Source organism: Podarcis erhardii (assembly GCF_964252035.2).
Source record: "Podarcis erhardii genome assembly, chromosome: Z".
In the NCBI taxonomy this organism is placed as follows: domain Eukaryota; kingdom Metazoa; phylum Chordata; class Lepidosauria; order Squamata; family Lacertidae; genus Podarcis; species Podarcis erhardii.
In genome coordinates, this window is record NC_138504.1 from 30,694,681 (window position 1) to 30,714,374 (window position 19,694).

Here is a 19,694-nt window from a genome sequence, read left to right on the forward strand (position 1 = left end):
CTTTTCTAATTCTGATGGTCATTTACATATCCAGCACCCCTCCCCCACCCTTTTGCCTCTTAGCACTTGGCTAAGTGATCTCCCCTGACCCTCCTGAAGGGGCATTACCACCTGTTTTGCAAACCATGGGTCAAGAGCCATTGTTCAAATGCAGTCGTCTGCTGGTGTAAGGAAGATGGAAAACCATTCTAAATTCATCATTAAAACTTTATTACAGAAAATGCAAGCAGGGTCAAAACACTCTCTTCCTTGTCCCCTCCGTAAAGCAGTCTCTCATAGAGTGTAAAAGTTCGCTTTGTCCAGTACCAAAAAGTCAAAGTTCCCCATTAGTCAGCAGGCTAAAGTAATTGGCTGTGGACAAGTGCTTGAAATGGAGACTTCTTGGCAAACACACAAGCTTGGATTCAGCCCAGCCCATCTGGAGTCATTGACATTTTAAGTTGCAGACAATAACGCTTGACACTTCGCCTCCTTCCTTGTCTCTGTTTCCAGACTTCAAAAGTTTAAAACAAACTGCCATAGTGAAAATAATGCTAAGGCTGTCGTAGCTTCTCTTTGGGTGTTCACAAACAGGGAAGTGAGAGTGACCACACTCATTTGCCCCTAAGAACGTAAGGAGAGCCCCGCCGGATCAGGCCAGTGGCCCATCTAGTGCAGCATTATACTGTCACAGTTGCCAGTCAGATGCCCCAATGCAAGCAGGATCCAAGCACAAGCCCCCTCCCCATCTGTGGTTTCCAGCAGCTGATATCGAGAAGCATTACTGCCTCAGCTGTGGAGGCAGAGCATAGCCATTCTGGCTAGTAGCTGTCCATAGCCCTTGCCTCATCCATTAATTTGCCATTTTTAAAAGATGGCTCTTTTAAAGCCATCTAGCTTGGTGGCCATCACTGTCTCCTGTGGCAGAGAGTTCCATAGTTAAAACTATGTGCTGCATGAAGAAGGACTCTTCTGTGTCCTGATTCTTCCCTGGATGTCCGGGAATTCTAGTGTTTTGGGAGAGGGAGAAAACTTTCCTCTACTCACTTACTGTGTGCCATGCATAATTTTATAAACTTCTATCATGTCGCCTCTTCTTCACTTTTTCTCTGAACTAAAACGTCTCAAACATGTGGGAGTCATGTTAAAAAGGAATTTAGTGAATATTGCAGTAGTGCAAATTAACAGCACCAACTTCTTTGCATTGTTTTTTAAAAAACATAACCAAATTCCATAGCACATGGAAGGCAACAAATTTACTTTATCTTAATTGAAACATAGGAACATAGGAAGCTATACCGAGTCAGACCACTGGTCCATCTACTCTGAGGGCTGCAATTGCTCTCCAGGATTTCAGATAGGGTGTATCTCGTAGGCGATGGTGGGGATTGAACCTGGGATCTTCTGCATGCAAGGCAGATGCTCTACCACTGTGCTATGACTCTTCCCCCTAAAACAGATGTGTCAGCAGTGGGATTCAAGCCCACGCCTCCATGTAGAGAACAGAACGCCCAGCCCCACTCTTGGGACGGCTCAGTTATCCTCCTTGAGTCTAGCCAACCCCCTGCAATGCAGGAATCATTTTGCCCAACATGGCAATGCATAATGAAGTTCCACCAGACTGCAAATAAACGTTCTTAGTTTTCCACCTGGGAATCTGCACCTCAGGCATTATCTTCTCTGCTGGAACTGAGGTCCATGTTCTTTCGTACCACAAAGAAAAATTAAAGTCTCCTAGAGTTTTTCCATAGCTGGGCGATTGAAATTCTGGCCCCAGCCAACATCCAAGTCAGAAGTTCCTTAGAGCACACATTTCCCACTTCTCCATCCCGTATGTTCAATAAAGTGAGTTGTGGTGAAGCCACAATAGTGCATTTAATTATTTTAGAGATTTCTTGATACACCTCATTCCAAAATTATGAGACCCATGAGCGCTCCCACTATAGGTGAATTGCTGCATGTTTTTGAGCATCTGTTTCTCATAGGAGGTTCTGAGGCTGTTCCCTGATCCCTTTACAGACACAAACTGCCTCCTGCTGTGCACAGATGTTTCCCCATTGGCCCTTTCTGTCTCAAACTACTTGTAAAGTGCTCCTCCTTGTGGCTGGGCTAGAGATCAGAAAGACCTTCCAAAAACTGCAGTGGTGGTTCCCAAACTTTTTCATGCCCCTGCCGCCATGGTTCCATGATACCCCCCTACCCTACCCTTATACAATCATTGTTTGGAATAGCGGTTTGCATGACCCACCGAGGAAGACAATAACACAATAAAATTCGGAACTGTAACAATTAGCTGCACATTTATTCAAAATCCAATCAATTGCTTAGCTTAATTGATTCAACAAAACTGATGCCGGCTTTTCAAAATCTGATAGTCATTTACATCTCCAGTGTCCCCTGCAACCACCTTGCCTCAGCACCTCATATGTAATCCCATTGTCCCCCAGGGTGTGTTACCTCCCACTTGGGGAACCACTGTTGCAGATAAACCCTTCAATAAACCCTTTGTGTGTGCATTGGTTGAGGTGGAGCAGCATTGGCCAACATGATGCTCTCCAGATATTGTTGGACCCCCAGCTCCCAGCAGCTCAAGCTGGCATGGTCTTATCCGAACCATGCAAAAATATATATAACAAATTCCAGGTGGCTCTGGGTGTGTTAACACCAACTCCAGGCATTCAGTAATGCTTATATAACCACTGGCAAGTTTCCCAATGGGAGAAAATATGCTCTCTAAAAATGGTTGGAGGAAGGTATCAGTTCTACACATACAACCCTACACACAACCCTAGAATCATAGAACTGCAGAGTTGGAAAGGAACATCTGCTTCAACCTCCAGGAATGCAGGAATCTCCACCAACCGCTTTAAGTATCCTTAAGGCAGCTTAGTCCCAGTGATTTTCAGTGGGTCTTGGGTGGCGTAAGTCCAAGGGCTTGGTTTGTATATAAGATGAAATCCATCTGGCAGCACGTCCCAAGCTGCCAGCATATTGCAGCTGTTCCAAAAGCCATATTGGATCTAGAATGGGCGATGAACTTTCTCTTTAATAGAAAAGCTGTTTTTTATTTCTTAGAAAGAGGCCGGCTGCCTGAGAATGCAATGGAGCAGATGGCCTCCTAGACTCCTTTATATCTCCCCATTTTTAATTTTTTTTTTGCAGTGAAGTTTACTAAAAGCGGTTTGTTGCTAGCACAGCTGGCTCTTGTGTATGCCTAGATAAGGCTCCATTTGCACAAAGAGGAGTAACTTCTCCAGGATGATACCCCTTCAAGAGTGCAGTTGGGAGATGATAAGATAGCTGAATGCTTCCTCAGGGAAGAAGGGAAACCTCTCCATGTAGAAAGCTAGCATCTCTGGGTGAATGGTGTGGTGGAAAACGCCTCGCCATGATGCTATGTAGCTGCTTATAGAGGCAGGTAGCTTTCAGTCTTGTAGTCCTCCATCTCACCTTCCCCTATCCAGAAAGTTCTTCCTTATGAATGCCAAGGCCACACCATACATTTAAAGTGCTAGGATACCACTTCGAACAGTCGTGGCTCCCACCGATGAATTCTGGGAGCTGCAGCCTTGTTAAGGGGGCTGGGAATTGTTAGGAGCCCCAGCCAATCCTCTCACGGAGCTACAATTCCCAGAGTGGTTTAACAGTCACAGGAAGTACTGGGAATTGTAGCGTTGGAGGAAAAATAGGTGGCTACAACAATTATAGAGTAGTTTAATGGTTGATTCCTCTTCAGAGGAAACTAGAGTTTGTAGTGCTGGGAGGAGAATAGAAGTCTCATGGAATCATAGAACGGTAGACTTGGAATTCTACAGTCCAACTCCCTGCATATAAACCACTTAGTGTATTTCACCACATACTGGTCACCACCGCATAACTGTCCCTTTTGTGGACCCCAAAATTGCTCCCAGAGCATTCCCCGCATAATAGTTGCAGGGGTGATTCTCAGCGCATGCATTCTCAGTATCAGTATATCTCCGTACATGGTCGGGGGGCAATGGCGGTTCTGAGGAGGCCCTCTATTCCTTCCCCACAGGACTACAATTCCCGGAGTGGTTTAGCAGTCAATCCCTCTTCACAGGAACTCTGGGAACTGTAGTTCTGTGGGGAAGGAAAAGGAGGTCTTCTAACAACTTTCAGCACCCATAACAAACCACAACTCCCAGAATTCTTTGGGGTGAGCCAAGTCATAACCTTTGAGTCTTTCTTACTTCCCTACAGGGTGGTTGTGAAGTTAAAACATGGCCATTCTGAGCTGTCTGGATGAACGTTAAGTGTACAAATTTTAGAAATATTGTAACCAGTGCTTGCTTCTGAGACTTTTTTAAAAAAAAATCAAGCTTGGAATCATGTGGAATCATGTCCTTAATAAGAAGGATTCCTCTGTGCAAATTCAGAGCGCCTTTCCTTCACTATTAAAATTTTGCAGAGCCAGTGGAGAGTGCCTTTTAGGGTCAGGCTGGAAACCCCTGACATCTGTTCCTTAAAAATAGTACTTAACAGTTGCTCACAACACAATGATTTTGCATCTCCTCCATTTCTAGGAACGGAAAAAGAAATTTGAGAAGGACGGGGAGAGGTTTTACTCCATGTTGGATCGCCATTTGAATTTATCTTCAAAGAAAAAAGAATCCCATTTGCAAGAGGTAGGTGAAGAGGTTTTCAGCACTTGAGAACCATACTTTGTAAAGGTAGCCGTGCTGCTGTTGTATTAACATCCCCATTCTGTTTCTCACCTAGGCTGACATGCAGGTGGATAAAGAGCGGCACGTTTTCTTTGAATCTTCCCTGGAATATGTCTATCAGATTCAAGAAGTGCAGGAGAGCAAGAAGTTTAGTATTGTGGAGCCTGTAAGTGAACACCCCTGCAACCTTTGTTTCCCTCCAGATTGCGTTTGGCACTGAAGCCTGTGTCACATGCTACAGAAACTTAATCTCCATTGGACAGGAGTGGCATATAATGTCTTACTGCCTCTCTTGATGTTGTCTGTGGCTTGCAAAACCGTAATAAACAATAAAAAATGATGCACTGGTTGCCAGTTTGCTGCTGGATCAGGCTCAATGTGTTAGTATTAGTATAAAACACCCGTAACACCTTACCTGCAATATTGCCTTTCTCCATATGCACCCCCTTGATCTGCAGAACTGGCACCGTTTCAGGTGACACATACTCCCCATTCTGCATTTGTAAGAACTCAAATATTTTAATGGGACAGCACCTACACTGGAACTCCCTGCCTATTGACATCAGGCAGGTGCCTTCACTGCATTTTTTCCGGTGCCTGCTAGAAAATGTTGTTTTCTTTAGGCAAGCCTGTCCAGACATGTAGAATGTGGATGCCTGTTTCAATCTGTTTTTAGTGTGTTGCTGAGTTTATCTTCTGAGTGTTTGAGTTACTGAATTATATTTTCCTTGCAAAGAGCTTTGAGGTTTCTTTTTAGTCATGCTGTGTATAAATTTCATGAAATGAATGAATGGACATATAAATAAATGAATAAATAAAATAAGACTTGCACATTCTCAGCTTTTATATATAAAGGCTGCAGAACCCAGTGCTCCTTGGCTCCGTTTTAGCGCAGAGTAATCACAGGTACGTTGAGAATAGATGTTGTGTGACCCTCACCTCCCGGTCACCATTCCCTTCATTAACTCCTTCATTTCACCCGACACCTGGAGATATTCTGTGTTTCCCAGAAGCCAGGGGAAGAGACTCTCAAATCCAGGTATGGGAGCATAACTAGGAGAAGCATTTGTTGTTCCTGATTCTGCATCATGCCCAAAGCCATTCTGGAATCTTTTATAGCACGCATTCTGGAATCTTTTATAGCAGGCACTAGCGGGGAATTCCAAAAGCAGAATAGAAACCAAAAATATTTGACTTTCAAATGGATAGTGTAATTTGTGAGTTTGGCCCCGTCGTGCTGAAAATGGGGTGAAGTCATCCTAAAATTACCTTTTGGTCCACCATCATGTTTCAAGATGGCACCTGTCGTCCAAATGTTGACAAAAATGGCTGTCCCTACATTGAGAATCCTCTTGCAGAGTTTGGTTACGATAGGCTGAACCTGTGCCAGAAAACAGGCAAAGTCATGCCAAGGTCAGGCTGCTATCTTGATTCAAAACGGTGCCTGCCATCTGCCCCATAACTTACCTTGAGAGGTGTCCAGACCGATAGAGGACAGACAAACCCTTTTCCAGAATATATAGCAGATGCTTCTTCAGAAAAGGAGATGTGTCCAATGTTTAAGCCTTTCTTGCCAACTGTCAGAATAGAATCAGCAGGCCGGGAGGATTTTTACGCACTGTGATTCTGGATGCACAGATCTGCTCTTTAACTTAGAAAATGTTGCCTCTTTTGTTCACAGGTCTTGGCTTTCCTCCATAGCCTCTTCACCTACAACAACCTGACTGTGGAATTGACGCAGGATTTCCTGCCATATAAGCAACAACTTCAGCTCAGTCTGCAGAACGTGAGTTTGCTTCCCTCCATCCTGTCTTTCTTCCTCCTTAGCTCCTACTGCGGAAATGCTTAGTGCCATATGTCTTGTAAGAACATATGAAGAGCCTGCTGGATCAGGCCAATGGCCTGTCTAGTCCAGCATCCTCTTCACATAGTGGCTGAACTGTTACCTGTGCAAAATCTGCAAACAGGACCCGAGCACAAGAGCCTTCTCCCCTCCCTAGGTTTCTAGCAACCAGCATTCAGAAGCATTGCTGCCTCCAACTGCAAAGGCAGAGCATAGCCATTGTGGCTAGTAGCCTTTGATAGCTTCATCCTCTTCCATGAATTTATTAGTCCTCTTTTAAAGTCATGTAGTTTGGTGGCCATCACTGTCTCCTGTGGGAGGTAGTTCCATAGTTTAACTGTGCGCATAAGTATTTCTTGAATCTTCCTACATTCAGTTTCATTGGATGTCCACAGGTTCTAATGTTATTGGGGCAGAGAAGGGGGGTTCTCTATCCACCTCCTCAAGGCCATGCATAATTTTATGAACTTCCCACCAGTTTCTGGACTACAGACTTGCAGTCTTTCCCAGGGTCCACTTTGACCAGGAATCTGCTGCATTGCAAATTGTGTTTGTTCTTCCATTCTTTTTGCAAGGCGACTTGATTCCCCATGTGGCTGCTTTGTTGCTAACAGAGGCCATCATCTGAGTAGTTGCCTTCCCACCTATCTCTTTTCAGCAGAGAGTTGTTTGTCCACACTTATTTCTGGCAACCAAGAGACCTGTGTGTTCTTGCTGTTTAGTGACTGCTGGAATGACTTGGGCACCAGCAATCTGGTGCCTTTGAGAAACTGGATAGTGGAAGAGGCCCTCAAGGATCATCTGGCCCAGTGCTTGCAGTCCAGGAACTCCAGGGAAAACCTGTGGCTATGCTTGAGTAGATGCAAGCAGGGAGAATGTTCACAGCCTTTCCCCCATTCAGGGACTGCATTGTGCTCAGGTGTTCCGTTCCAAGGGTTTTGCGTATACGGAAAAACCATCCCCTTAGAACTGCCCATGCACAAACATATTTACCTTTCTGGTGCTGGTGCCCCGAGCAGGCCTCATCTGGTAAGCAAGGCAGAGAGCTTACAGTTTGTGTGCATTTAATTTGCACAATTTCAACTTAGTAGCGCAAGGTTGAAATTGTGAAAGTTAAATGCTCACAAGGTGCAACTGTACTGTTTGCCACTTTCTGTTAGCTGTTTTTTTGATGCAGAGGGCTGCACTTGAGGGACTTTTTGTTCTCATCTTGCAAGGCAGCCCTCAGTCTATTATTTTTGAAGAGATGGTTTGAACTACAACTCCCTTCAGCCCCAGGCAGCATGCATTGTAGTCCAATCCGTCCAGAAGACAACAGGTTGCCAAAGACTGGCACAGGCACTTGAGCTGAATGTCAGATTCTTAAGCTTTTGCTTCCATGCTGTTATGTCCAAACTAAGTAGTCTTCTTCTTCCCCCATTGCTTTTGCAGACCAGAAATCACTTCAGCAGCACACGGGAAGAGTTGGAAGACCTCAAGAAGAGGATGAAGGAAGCTCCTCTCACTTGCAAGCTCCCTGGGAAGCCGACCATAGAAGGCTACCTGTATTCGCAAGAAAAATGTAAGTGTCTGCCAAGGGGATCCTATGAGGGATTTGCTGTGGTTCCTGCATTTCAGGGGACTGGACTAGTTGACCCTTGGGAGCACCTTCCAATTCTATGATTTGGCGACATTGGAAGGTGGGCAGACTTCTTCATTGGAGGTTTTTAAGCAGAGGTTGGCTGACCATCTGTCCAGGTATCTTTTTAGCAATGATTCATTTCAGGGGGTTGGACTAGATGATACCCTTTGGGCCCCTTCCAACTCTTTCATTCTATAAGGGAGGCTTCATTTCAGGGGGTTGGACTAGATGATACCCTTTGGGCCCCTTCCAACTCTTTCATTCTATAAGGGAGGCTTCCAGAATCAACCTCTGCCGGACTCAGCTCTGGACATTTGAGATTCCACTATGCCAGAAATATTTTCCACATTTTTCAAGGCCATATTTCCTCTTCACTGCCAGCCTGCAAAATTTCAGAAATAGCTTCTGCTCATCACTCATCTCCCTTCCAGCCATTGATGGACTGGTAGCACATCACAGGCTTGAAGGAAAAGAGAGGAGTCAGAAGTCAGGAGGGACTCTACTGGACCTCTTAACATAGATTTCAACTAGTTCTTAAAGTGGAGAAAACACTCATGGTTGTTTTTTTTAATAAAATTGAAGGCAGGCTAGTTGAAATTGCACAAGTTAAATCCTAAGCAAGGTAGAGAGCATAAAAGTTCATTATATGCCAGGCTTGCTTGGGGTTACCTGGTCTGGAAAGAGCTTTTAAGTTCTCTGCCTTTCTGCAGGTGGTGGGATACTCATCATGAGACCTTGGATACACTCATAAGATCTTGTAGGGCTACTTGAGTTCCCTCGAGATCTCACGTGAGTATCCTTGGCCTTCCAGAGCCAATGCACTGAGCAGGCCTTGCCCCTCAAGCAAGAGAGAGAGAGAGAGCTTACAAACCCTTTTGTGCTGGCTCCCTTTGGGTTACATAGTGTGAAAGGAGCTTTCAAGCTCTCTACTTTGCTTGGGTGGCAAGGGCTGCTGGAAGTATAGGGGATTCTCTCTGTTTCTCCCCGTCTCTGCTAGCCATGGGGTGACTCCAGAGGTTTGGCAATACATGATTTTTATGTATAAACAGAACCCCTGAGACAAATACTGCATGAGATGAAGTTGTAGTGGAAGCTTTTAAAAAAGTTTTCTGCACAGAACCTTGTTCTTCCACCAAGATTTGGACTTCCAGATCTCTAATCACTTTCTTCTCAGAATGGAGCTAAAGGGCTCCTGTACCCTCAAAAAAATTGTGGGGTGGAACTGGCAGAATCTGCTACGGCTTTGCTGTGTGGAGGGAATGCAGCTGTTTTAACAGCTTGGAATATTAGTTCCCTTCCCTCAAATCTTTACAGGTGTCTTTGCCTGCCATCAAAGGCAGGGAAGAAAAATGCCAGGTGGTTTGCTTACTGTCAAGGGGATGGCCAAGGATTAACCTCACTGAGGTTGAACAGTGGGATGGCTGCTTTGTGTGCTCTTGGATAGCATGTCCCTTTGAATGGTGCTAGGTTCAGAAAAGGACAAGCAAAATGATGGATGCTAGACAAGATGGGCTGTTGGCCTGCTCCAGCAGGGCTCTTCTGGTGCTGTTCTGGAACCTCCAGGCCCAGGGGCAGTCTATCTGTGAGGACAAGATTTTTGGAGTAGGTGGGTCATTGGCCTGATCCAGCAGGCTCTTCTTATGCTCTTAAGTGCAGGGTCTCCTATCCCATGCACTATTTCCTTGTGTCCATTCCCAGGTTGTCCTGCTGGAACAAGCCCTATTTAAAAGCTCTTTCTCTTTTTTACACCAGATATTGCATGCAAGTAAGAGATGTACCTTGGGCAGCTTCTGTTAAATTTGTTCAATTCTGGACTTTGATGCAGGGGCCCTGGGCATCTCATGGGTCAAATACTACTGCCAGTACGAGAAAGAGGCAAAGGTGTTCAGGATGACACACATGGAGCAGAAGCCAGGGTCAAAGCAAGTAAGTGAAATCGTACTTAATGCTTTGGGAAGCATTTAAAACTAACTCTCTGGTGGTAATTGCAGCTTGTGGCTTCTGGACACCACTGCAAATTTCTGCATCCGACCTTTTGACATGTTGCATGTATTATTATTAATTTATTAGCCAACTTTCACCTTAAGGTCCCGGGGTGGATTACAACATTAAAACACAGTACCGTCATACCTTGGAAGCTGAATGGAATCCATTCCAGAAGTCCGCTCGACTTCCAAAATGTTCAGAAACCAAAGCATGCCTTCTGATTGGCTGCAGGAAGCTCCTGCAGCCATTCGGAAGCTATGCAGCCATTTGGAAGCTACGTTTGGCTTCCAAAAATAGTTCACATACTGGAATATTCACTTCTGAGTTTGTGGTGTTTGGGAGCCAAAATGTTCGAGAACTAAGCTGTTCGAAAACCAAGGTATGACTATATTGAATGAATGAATGAATCTTTATTTGCATCAGCCATCGGCCATAGCAATAAAACAACAATACGAGATAGAAAGAATAGAAATAAAAAGTCAATTATATAAAATACAGTTAAGGGTTTTGAATCAATAGTCAAAAAGTGGATATTATTCTAATTGCCCCAGCTAAAAACCTTATAACCTTTGCTGTCACCTGCTCATCTTGATCTGCCAAGAGAAAGGACACTGTGGCAGTGGCTGGGCAACCCGGAATGGACAATAAAAGAGGGGTGATAATCTCATTTCTCAAGTCTTTATAAAGAGTGCAAGCCAGGAGGACATGCGCCACCAATTCGGTACTGCCATCTCCACAGGGACATAAGCATTTTTCGTGTGGAACCTGTTGGAATTGTCCCTCAAGTACAGCCGAGGGCAATAGATTCAATCTTGTGAGAGTAAAAGTGTGTCTATATTTTAGAATTGCTAGGTTATGCAGATAGGGTGCCAGAGAGTCGAAATGGGAAGGTGGAAAATTGTCATACCATGGGCGAAATTTCCTTATTGTGGCCAAGTTGTTCTGACGCTCGATATCATTTAGGCACTGACAAAGTAGAATGTTTGCTTTACTAAAACCCAAAGTGACTAGCTGTTGTGGTGATAGACCACAAGAATGAAGCTTTTGATAGACAATTTTAGTCCAGGTGCTCTTATGACAATCTTACAGCACTAAGAATATTAGAGCAGGGGGATTTGAGTTTAGGTGAAGCCAATAGTTAAGTGTCCTGCGCCAGATCCGTAATTCTACCGAGGGAAGATTAGCCTCTAGGCGCAATGATGCATTTGGGACACAGGGTGTATTAAACACGACTGTATTAAAACGGTTTAAAACAATTTATAAAAACAAGTAAGTACTAAAAATACACTTCTCAAGTGCCAATAGCTCAGGGCGAAGGGGCGCATCTCCAGCATTCTCCAAGAGCTGTTTAGTGAAGGAGCCCGGTGCAGCTCTCTTAGGGGCTGCCACAGAGAAGGCCCTCTTCCCCTGAGCTGCCACCCCCTCTGAGGGTGGGGGAACTACCAAAAGGGTTCCCTCTGTCAATCTCGGCACACGAAAAGGTCTGTAGGGAAGGAGGTTGCCTTTCAGGTATTTCACAGCTGAGTCATTTAAGACCTTAAACACCAACATGAGCACCTGGATTTGGGCCCAGAAGCAAACTGGCAACCAATGTAGACATTTAGAAGCTCAGCATGCAAAGTGGTGGTGATTTGGGGTGCTCCTTTTTGTTGCTTCCCTATAAACACCTACAGATGACCACCTGTTCTCCTTGCCTTCTGACTCAGCTTCATTTCAATGCCAGCCTTGCTGTCACTCCTGAGAGTTCTCCCCATTTGCATGGATTGATTTGCTTTTCCCTCTAAGCCTGGGATCTTAAAAGTGAGATCAACTATTCTCCCTCTCCCTCTCTCTCTTTTGCTTTCTGTAAATTCCCTTCTCAGGGCACCTTACACCTGATGCTGAAGTCCTGTGTGAGGAGGAAGACAGACTCCATAGACAAAAGATTTTGTTTTGACATTGAGACGCTGGAAAGGTAATCCAAACTCCTGGCAGGTTTTCAACTTTTTAAGTTTGCATTTCCTTCAAAAATTGCACAGGCGGGGGGGGGGGGGGAACCTATTTAAAATCTTTCTTTACCACCTGTTACAAAGTGAGTTTACAGGACATAGAAATTACAGCTTTAAAATTAATACGTATGCATAGTAAAGTAAAAACAAAACAAAAAAGCAAGACAGCAATAAATCACAGGTCCATGAGGACTAGAAACTTACCATGTAGCGAAAGGCTGTTGTTCAGTGGTGGAGCATCTGCTTTACATGCAGAAAGTTCCACATCCAATGCTAACTAGAAAGATCAGTGGCCTGATTCGGTATAAGGCAGCTTCTTATGTTCTTATTTATTAAATGTGTATTCCAGATAGTTAAGAAAAGTTAGAAATGCATGGGCAGCTCTTGTGTGAAGTTTTAGGAGCCTGAGCAAAGACAATGGTAGTGTGAGCGGAGAACCAGACCTCCATGGGATTGAGTTGTTGTTGCTGTTGTTGCTTCTGTGAGTGTTTGGGAAGACCGCTTCCTCCTCCAGCCAATTCCATCGGGCCTAGAGGGCGGGGCCTGCACTCACACATACTTGAAGCAGCAAGTGGCGAAAATGGTTTTAAATGTTTTACGTGCTCTTAATCTGCTGCACCTCAAATGGTAGTTTTTTATAATATATTATTCTATTATTTTATTTCTGTTTGGGGTGGGATAAATGTTTAGTCAGGGTGGGGAGTAGTTTAATTTTAGCATAATTGTTTCTTGCTTTGTTTCATTATTTTGTTAAGTTATTGTATAGTTTGTTTGTTTTTGTATATTTTGTATATTTTTGTATATTTTGTATATTTTGCTTTTTAAGGGGAAAGGGTCAGGGCTGCCTGGGAGTGGGCCTCAGCCAACAGAATGGCTGGGGCAGGTTCCACAAGGGGGGGATGTATTGCGACACCCGATCTCAGTAATCATGGGGAGGAGGAGGAGTTACACTAAGACCAGACCATGTCATTACCAAGGAGGCAGGTTTAGTCGTTGTTGGAAGACTATCCCTGCCTCCGGGTCTGGTCCTGACTGGAAGGATACTGGAATCAGCAAGGGAAACACACGTGACCTGAAAGTGTTGCTGTGCAATGCCAGGTTGATGAATAAAACCACTGCCATCCACGACCTGATTGTGGATGGAGTATTTGACCTGGCATGTGTGAGAGAGACTTGGTTGGATGAAGCAGAGGGGCCTGTCCTTGCCGCTGCTTGTCCACCAGGTTTCTCTTACGCACAGCAACCCAGGCCATGTGGGTGGGGAGGGGGGAGTTGCAGTGATTTTTAGGAATGCATTAGTTTGCACCAGGCGTCGTATTGGGAAGTCCCACTTTTCTGAGTGCATGTTCTGGAAGTTGGGCAAATAGGGGCAGTACAGGATTCCTTTTGGTGTACCGACCTCCCCGCTGCACCAAGGATTCCCTGCCCGAGCTGCTTCAGGTCGTGGCAGATGTTCTCCTGGAGACACCTAGTTTGGTTGTCCTGGGGGATTTTAACATCCATGCCGACACGACCTTACAAGGGGCCGCTCGGGACTTCGTGGAAAGCATGGCCTCCATGGGGCTGTCACTGAATAAGTTTGGCGCAACTCATAGCCGCGGACATGCCTTAGACCTGGTGTTTACCTTTACGGATGTGGGTGATCTGATACTAAGTAAAAGCAAAACAAAAGAAGTGCCATGGTCAGATCACTTCCTGGTGCAACTGGACTTCTCTGCGACCCTTCCCCTTTGCAGGGAGGTGGGACCAATTCGGATGGTCCACCCCCACCACTTAATGGATCCAATTGGCTTCCAGAGAGTGGTAGGGGATGCTTTATCCCAAGTTGATGGCCTTTCAGCTCATTCCCTGGTGGCCCGCTGGAATGCGGAGTTAACCAGGGCTATTGACTGTCTGGCTCCGAAGCGCCCTCTCCGATTGCATGGAGCCCGGACAGCCCCATGGTTTTCCCCGGAGCTGGGGGCAATGAAACAATTGTTGAGACGGCTAGAGCGCCGGTGGTGGAAAACTCATTCTGAATCGGACCGGACACAGGTTAGAGCTCAACGTCGAGCCTACCAAGTGGCAATGGCGATGGCGAAGAGGACCTTCTTCACCGCCTCTATTGCATCTGCAGAAAACAGCAGCAGGAGACACTTTCAGGTGGTTCACAATCTATTGGAACCACCTTCGCCACCGAGGCCTGGTAGGTACCCAAAGATCTCCTGCAATGCTTTTGCAAAGTTTTTTGCAGATAAAAGTCACTCAGATTCAGGAAGAGGTAGACTCCACCATGGGAGCAGGGCCGGGGTGGGAGAGTGCTAGAGTCCTGTCTAGTCAAGTTGCGTGGGATCAATTCCAATCTGTTACCTCTGAGGATGTGGACAGGCTGCTTGGATGAGTGAAACCGACCACCTGTCTCCTGGATCCTTGCCCATCCTGGCTAATAAAAGCAAGCTGGGAAGGGTTGGGCGATGGGCTCTGCGGGGTGGTGAATGCTTCCCTCTGTGAGGGAGCCTTCCCAGACTCGCTGAAAGAGGCGGTCATTAAACCGCTTCTTAAAAAACCATCTTTAGACCCAGCCAATATGGCCAACTATCACCCAGTCTCAAATCTACCATTCTTGGGCAAGGGGATTAAGCGGGTGGTTGCTGAACAACTCCAAGCATGCCTGGAAGATGCGGACCATCTGGATCCCTTCTAGTCAGGATTCAGGCCTCACCATGGGACTGAAACTGCCTTGGTTGCACTGGTCAATGATCTCCGGTGGCTAGGGACAAAGGTGTGAGCTGTTTCCTAGTTCTGCTGGATCTCTCAGCGGCTTTTGACACCATCGACCAGAACATCCTTCTGGAACATCTAGAGGGGCTGGGAGCTGGGGGCACTGTTATACAGTGTTTCTGCTTCTTCCTCCTGGGCCACCTGATATGCAGGATGAGACCCTACCAGCCCACGGACTGTCTCGCCAGAGTGGTGCATGCTCTAGTTATCTCCCGCTTGGACTACTGCAATGCGCTCTACGTGGGGCTACCTTTGAAGGTGACCCGGAAACTGCAATTAATTCAGAATGCGGCAGCTAGACTGGTGACTGGGAGTGGCCACCGGGACCACATAACACTGGTCCTGAGAGATCTGCATTGGCTCCCAGTATGTTTCCGAGAACAATTCAAAGTGTTGGTGCTGACCTTTAAAGCCCTAAATGGCCTTGGTCCTGTTTACCTGAAAGAGCTTCTCCACCCCCATCATTCAGCCCAGACACTGAGATCCAGGGCTGAGGGCCTTCTGGCGGTTCCCTCATTGCAAGAAGTGAGGTTACAGGGAACCAGGCAGAGGGCCTTCTCGGTAGTCGCACCCGCCCTGTGGAACGCCCTCCCATCAGATGTGAAGGAAATAAGACATCTGAAGGCAGCCCTGTTTAGGGAAGTTTTTAATATTTAATACTGTATTGTTTTTAACACTCAATTGGGAGCCACCCAGAGTGGCTGGGGAAACTCAGCCAGATGGGCGGGGTATGTATGTATGTATGTATATATGTATGTATGTATGTATGTATGTATGTATGTATAAATAAATAAATAAAATAAAATAAATAATAACTATTATTATTATTATTATTATTATTGAGTTGGCTTGATCCTGTCTCTGACATGAACAGAACAGGCTGAAATTGAAATCTGACTGAGTTGCCCCAGCCACTCTGGGCGGCTTCCAACAAATTAAAACACAGTAAGACATCAAACATTAAAAACTTCCTTATACAGGGCTGCTTTCAGATGTCTTATAAAAGTCAGATAGATGTTTGTTTATTTATTTGACATCTGATGGGAGGGCGTTCCACAGGGTGGGTATGGCCAACAAGGCCCTTTGCCTGGTTCCCTGTAACTTTACTTCTATTGGCAAACATTTCTACAGATTCCCAGAATGTTGGATGTCCCTTAGTGCAGAGAGTATTTCCCCCCATTCCATATCCAGCCAGGGAAAGAAAAGCATTTTGCTAGTATTCAAAACTGTCCAGTTTATTGAGGAACAGTAACCCACTTCCTCAGTTGCATGAAGTTGGTGAAATATTTGCAGTATAAATATATATTGCCCAAAAAGTCCACAAAATGTGATTGGTTCAATCTGTGCAAAGCTAAATAAGCATAGTGACTATGTCAGCAATCACTAGTAACAGAACAGAATTGGTGGTGCTTGTGTATTTAAATGAATATCCTGCTTCATCTTGCCAAAACAACAACCCAAGGCAACTGAAAAAATACAAATGGAAAAAATAATATTGCAAATCTATTCAAAACAAGTAAACAATCGCAGCTAGGCTTATTGCAAGAATTCAAAACAATAACTAATAAAACTCCAGGTGGTTGCCAAACAGTGCCAAGAAGACCACCAGCTACACTCACTTGACACCAGCTGCAAGTTAGAAAAGCTAAACGAATAGGGTCAAACTTGCTGACAAATTCCAGTTCTGACAACATTGTATTTGGCTGTGGTTCTTCATTGCAAGGGGTGGGCCTAGATGACCCTTGGAGGTACCTTCCAACTCTGCAATTCTGTGATTGCATAAGTTAATTATGCTGCCACTCAAGCTTTTCCAGCTACTAGAAAAAAGAAGCTCCTTCCTGCTTTCTGCATCCTGCACAACCAGTTTTTTGTATGCATTTATTTTCCGTCTCCAAATTTTTCATTGAAGTGCAGAGCAAACACTTGTATTAAAAGCATGTGCAAAGTCCTTGGTGCGAGTTGCCTGGAGAAAGATTAAGCGCTGTAATTTTAGATTCAGTCTTATTGCTTCATGGGGAGAAAAACTTTCTTCGTTTTTACCCTTGTTCAATCTCTTGCAGACCTGGGCCCATCACCTTGCAAGCCCCTTCAGAAGCAAATCGACGGCTCTGGATGGAGGCCATGGATGGGAAAGAGCCAGTAAGTATTAAAAATGATTTCTCCAGTTGTGTGTTTTGATGGAGTTTCCACTGCCACAGGGGTAGGGATGTAATCCAGATGTTGGACCACCTCTGACAACTGGTTGTGCTGACTGCTGGGAGGCTGACTGCAACAAACTATGGAGGGCCACAGCTTAGCTATTCCCCACCTCCCCTTTTTAAGTTAACTTGCATGATGTTTTTTAAGTAATGATGTTTCAGTGAGAAGCGTTTTAGCTGGTTTCGAAAAGCGAAATAATGACTCTCCTTTTTCAAAACTTTCAAACATTCGTTTGACCATTCCCAGGGGCAGCCTTTGAAAACGTTCAAACTCGAATTTGGCAAAGTTTTTAGGGTTAGCCTCTTGAATTGTTCATTTCTCCATTACATTTGACGTTGCAGGAGGAAGAGGCTGAGTGTGGTGACATGATTGGAATTAATAAAGCTAGGCCTGGGATGGAGAAAGGGGATAGAAAAAAATCTTTCTCCATCTCTTATAGAACTCATGGACATCCAGTGAAGGTTCACGGCATAGAAAAGGGTCCTTAGTCGTGCAGCGCATAGTTAAACTGTGGAACTCCTTCCTGCGGGAGATAGTGATGGCCACCAATCTGGATGGCTTTAAAAGTGTCAGCATTAGACAAATGCATGTAGGAGACGGATATTGATGGCTGCTAACTGTGGTGGCTATTCTCTCCCTCCATTTCTGAATACCAGTTTTTGGAAGCCACAGGAGGGGGGGAGGAGTGTGCTCTTGCACCCAGGTCCTGCTTGTGGGTTTCCTGTTGAAGCATTTTGTTGGCTCCTGTGAAAACAGGATGCTGGACTAGATGGGCCAATGGCCTGATCCAGCAGGACTCTCCTTATATTCTTATGATAAATGTGCACTTCCATAAACTTGGCATTAATAAAGCTGCAGTCTGAATGATTTGCAGTATGCTTATTTTTTAAAAAAGGATTTTATTTTATAATGTTAAAGGATTTTTAAAAGTAAAAGTGTTATGACTTTTTGATAGTCTCAGTTCCTTGCAATTTCACCTGCTCCTACTTCAGGGGTGGATAACCTTTGACCGCACATAGCATGGTCGCCACTGGCAAAGGATTATGGGAACTGCAGTCCAGCAGTATTGGGAGGGCCATGCCACAGGATAGCCACCCCTGCCCTAACCATGTGAGCATTTTGTTTCCCTGCAATCTGGGAAAAGTCCACTCCCTGTGGGGATTGTTCCTGGGTTTGTTTAGCTTCCCTGGAATAGCCTGCATGTGACCAGATACCAAACCCTGAACCCTCAGCTATTAAATGGGAGATGGGAAGGCGGCTGTAGGAAATGACACCAGCTGGGAGGTAGAGGCGACTCCCCATGGCTTTTATGCAATGTCCACATCAGCAGCTCTTGGGAGAACTTTGCAAACAGTGTGTGAATTTTTTATATTGCAGTACGTTGCACATGATTGACTTGTGCAATTTCAACCTTACAGAGTTGAAAGCCAGCCATTTGAAACCTCACAAATAAATTGCACATCAGATAGAGAACTTTAAAGCTCCTTTTGCACCGGGTTTCCCCTTTTAAGCTCTGTGCCTTTCTTTCTGGGCTCTGGGATGTTGTTGCGAGAACTCGGATGGCACTGTGAAAACTTGCGGGAGCCTCCCAGAAGCTAGTAAGAAAGACAGAGAGCTTTTGTGCTCTTGCCTTGTTTGCTTAGTGGGGCCAAGGCTTGCCTAGTGCCTGACTCCAGAAAGGTAAAGATGCTCATGCAGGGGCTGTTCCAAGGGGGCAGTTCAAGCGAATGTTTTTTGCTTATGTGCACCATCTCTGGAACATGTCCCCTGTGCAAGAGGTGATTATACTGTCTTATATCCTGTCTTTCAGACAATTTGATTCTTCAAGGGTCAACGTGTTTGCCATCTTTTTAATTTACTTTTGCTTTTATTTAGATCTACCACAGTCCCATCACAAAGCAGGAAGAAAGTAAGTAGCTCCCATTTTGGTCTATGACTCAGGTAGATCCCAGATAACCCTTATATAAGTGCACACACTTTTGCCAGCCATTTGTGCTTTTCAAAAGCATGCATAAGATGTGTGTGTGTGTGTGTGTATGTGTGCTGCTTTGGAAGAGCAGGCAAAATGTTCTGGATGCAGGTATCTTGGCACTTAGCTTGCTTGACCCTTACCATGGTAGCTGATGTATCTTCCTCATACCCTTAAAAAACCTTGGTGTAGAATCATGGAATGGTAGAGTTGGAAGGAACCCAAAGGGCCATCCAGTCTAACCCCCAACAATGAAGGAATCACAACTCATAACAGTGTCCACCTCCCTTCAGCTACGATTCCTAGAGGGCCCATGAAACGGCACTAGGTGATGTTTATACTGCAGCCAGGCAAAGGGAGGCTGAGGAGAGTATGGGCTGTAAGTGGCCACCCACTCACCTCAAATAGGATATTTCAGAGTTGGGGAGAAGGTTCAGAAAAGGGCAACCCAAATGATCAAGGGGATGGAGCGACTCCCTTATGAAGAAAGGTTGCATCATTTGGAAACTCGAGGAAAGGCGACTAAGAGATGCCATGATGGAAGGTTATGAAATTATGCATGGCCTGGAGAAAGCGGACATAGATAAGTTTTCCTTCCATATTTGGGCCACATAAAAGAAAATCCTTCTTCACACAGCACACAGTAAACTCTGCCCTAGGAGGC

At 45.2% G+C, this 19,694-nt stretch overlaps 1 protein-coding gene across 3 annotated transcripts in view; it reads left to right on the plus strand.

The window, feature by feature from the left end:
* The window catches only part of OPHN1 (oligophrenin 1), a 125,733-nt gene that overhangs the window by 41,315 nt on the left and 64,724 nt on the right, over positions 1–19,694 (plus strand). For all 3 annotated transcript variants that reach the window (XM_081847003.1, XM_081847004.1, XM_081847002.1), the window contains 8 exons: positions 4,524–4,625; positions 4,720–4,830; positions 6,346–6,450; positions 7,939–8,068; positions 9,954–10,054; positions 11,977–12,068; positions 16,923–17,001; positions 18,937–18,970. In XM_081847003.1, the coding sequence (XP_081703129.1) occupies positions 4,524–4,625; positions 4,720–4,830; positions 6,346–6,450; positions 7,939–8,068; positions 9,954–10,054; positions 11,977–12,068; positions 16,923–17,001; positions 18,937–18,970 (754 nt within the window). The remainder of the gene's footprint in view (positions 1–4,523; positions 4,626–4,719; positions 4,831–6,345; positions 6,451–7,938; positions 8,069–9,953; positions 10,055–11,976; positions 12,069–16,922; positions 17,002–18,936; positions 18,971–19,694) is intronic.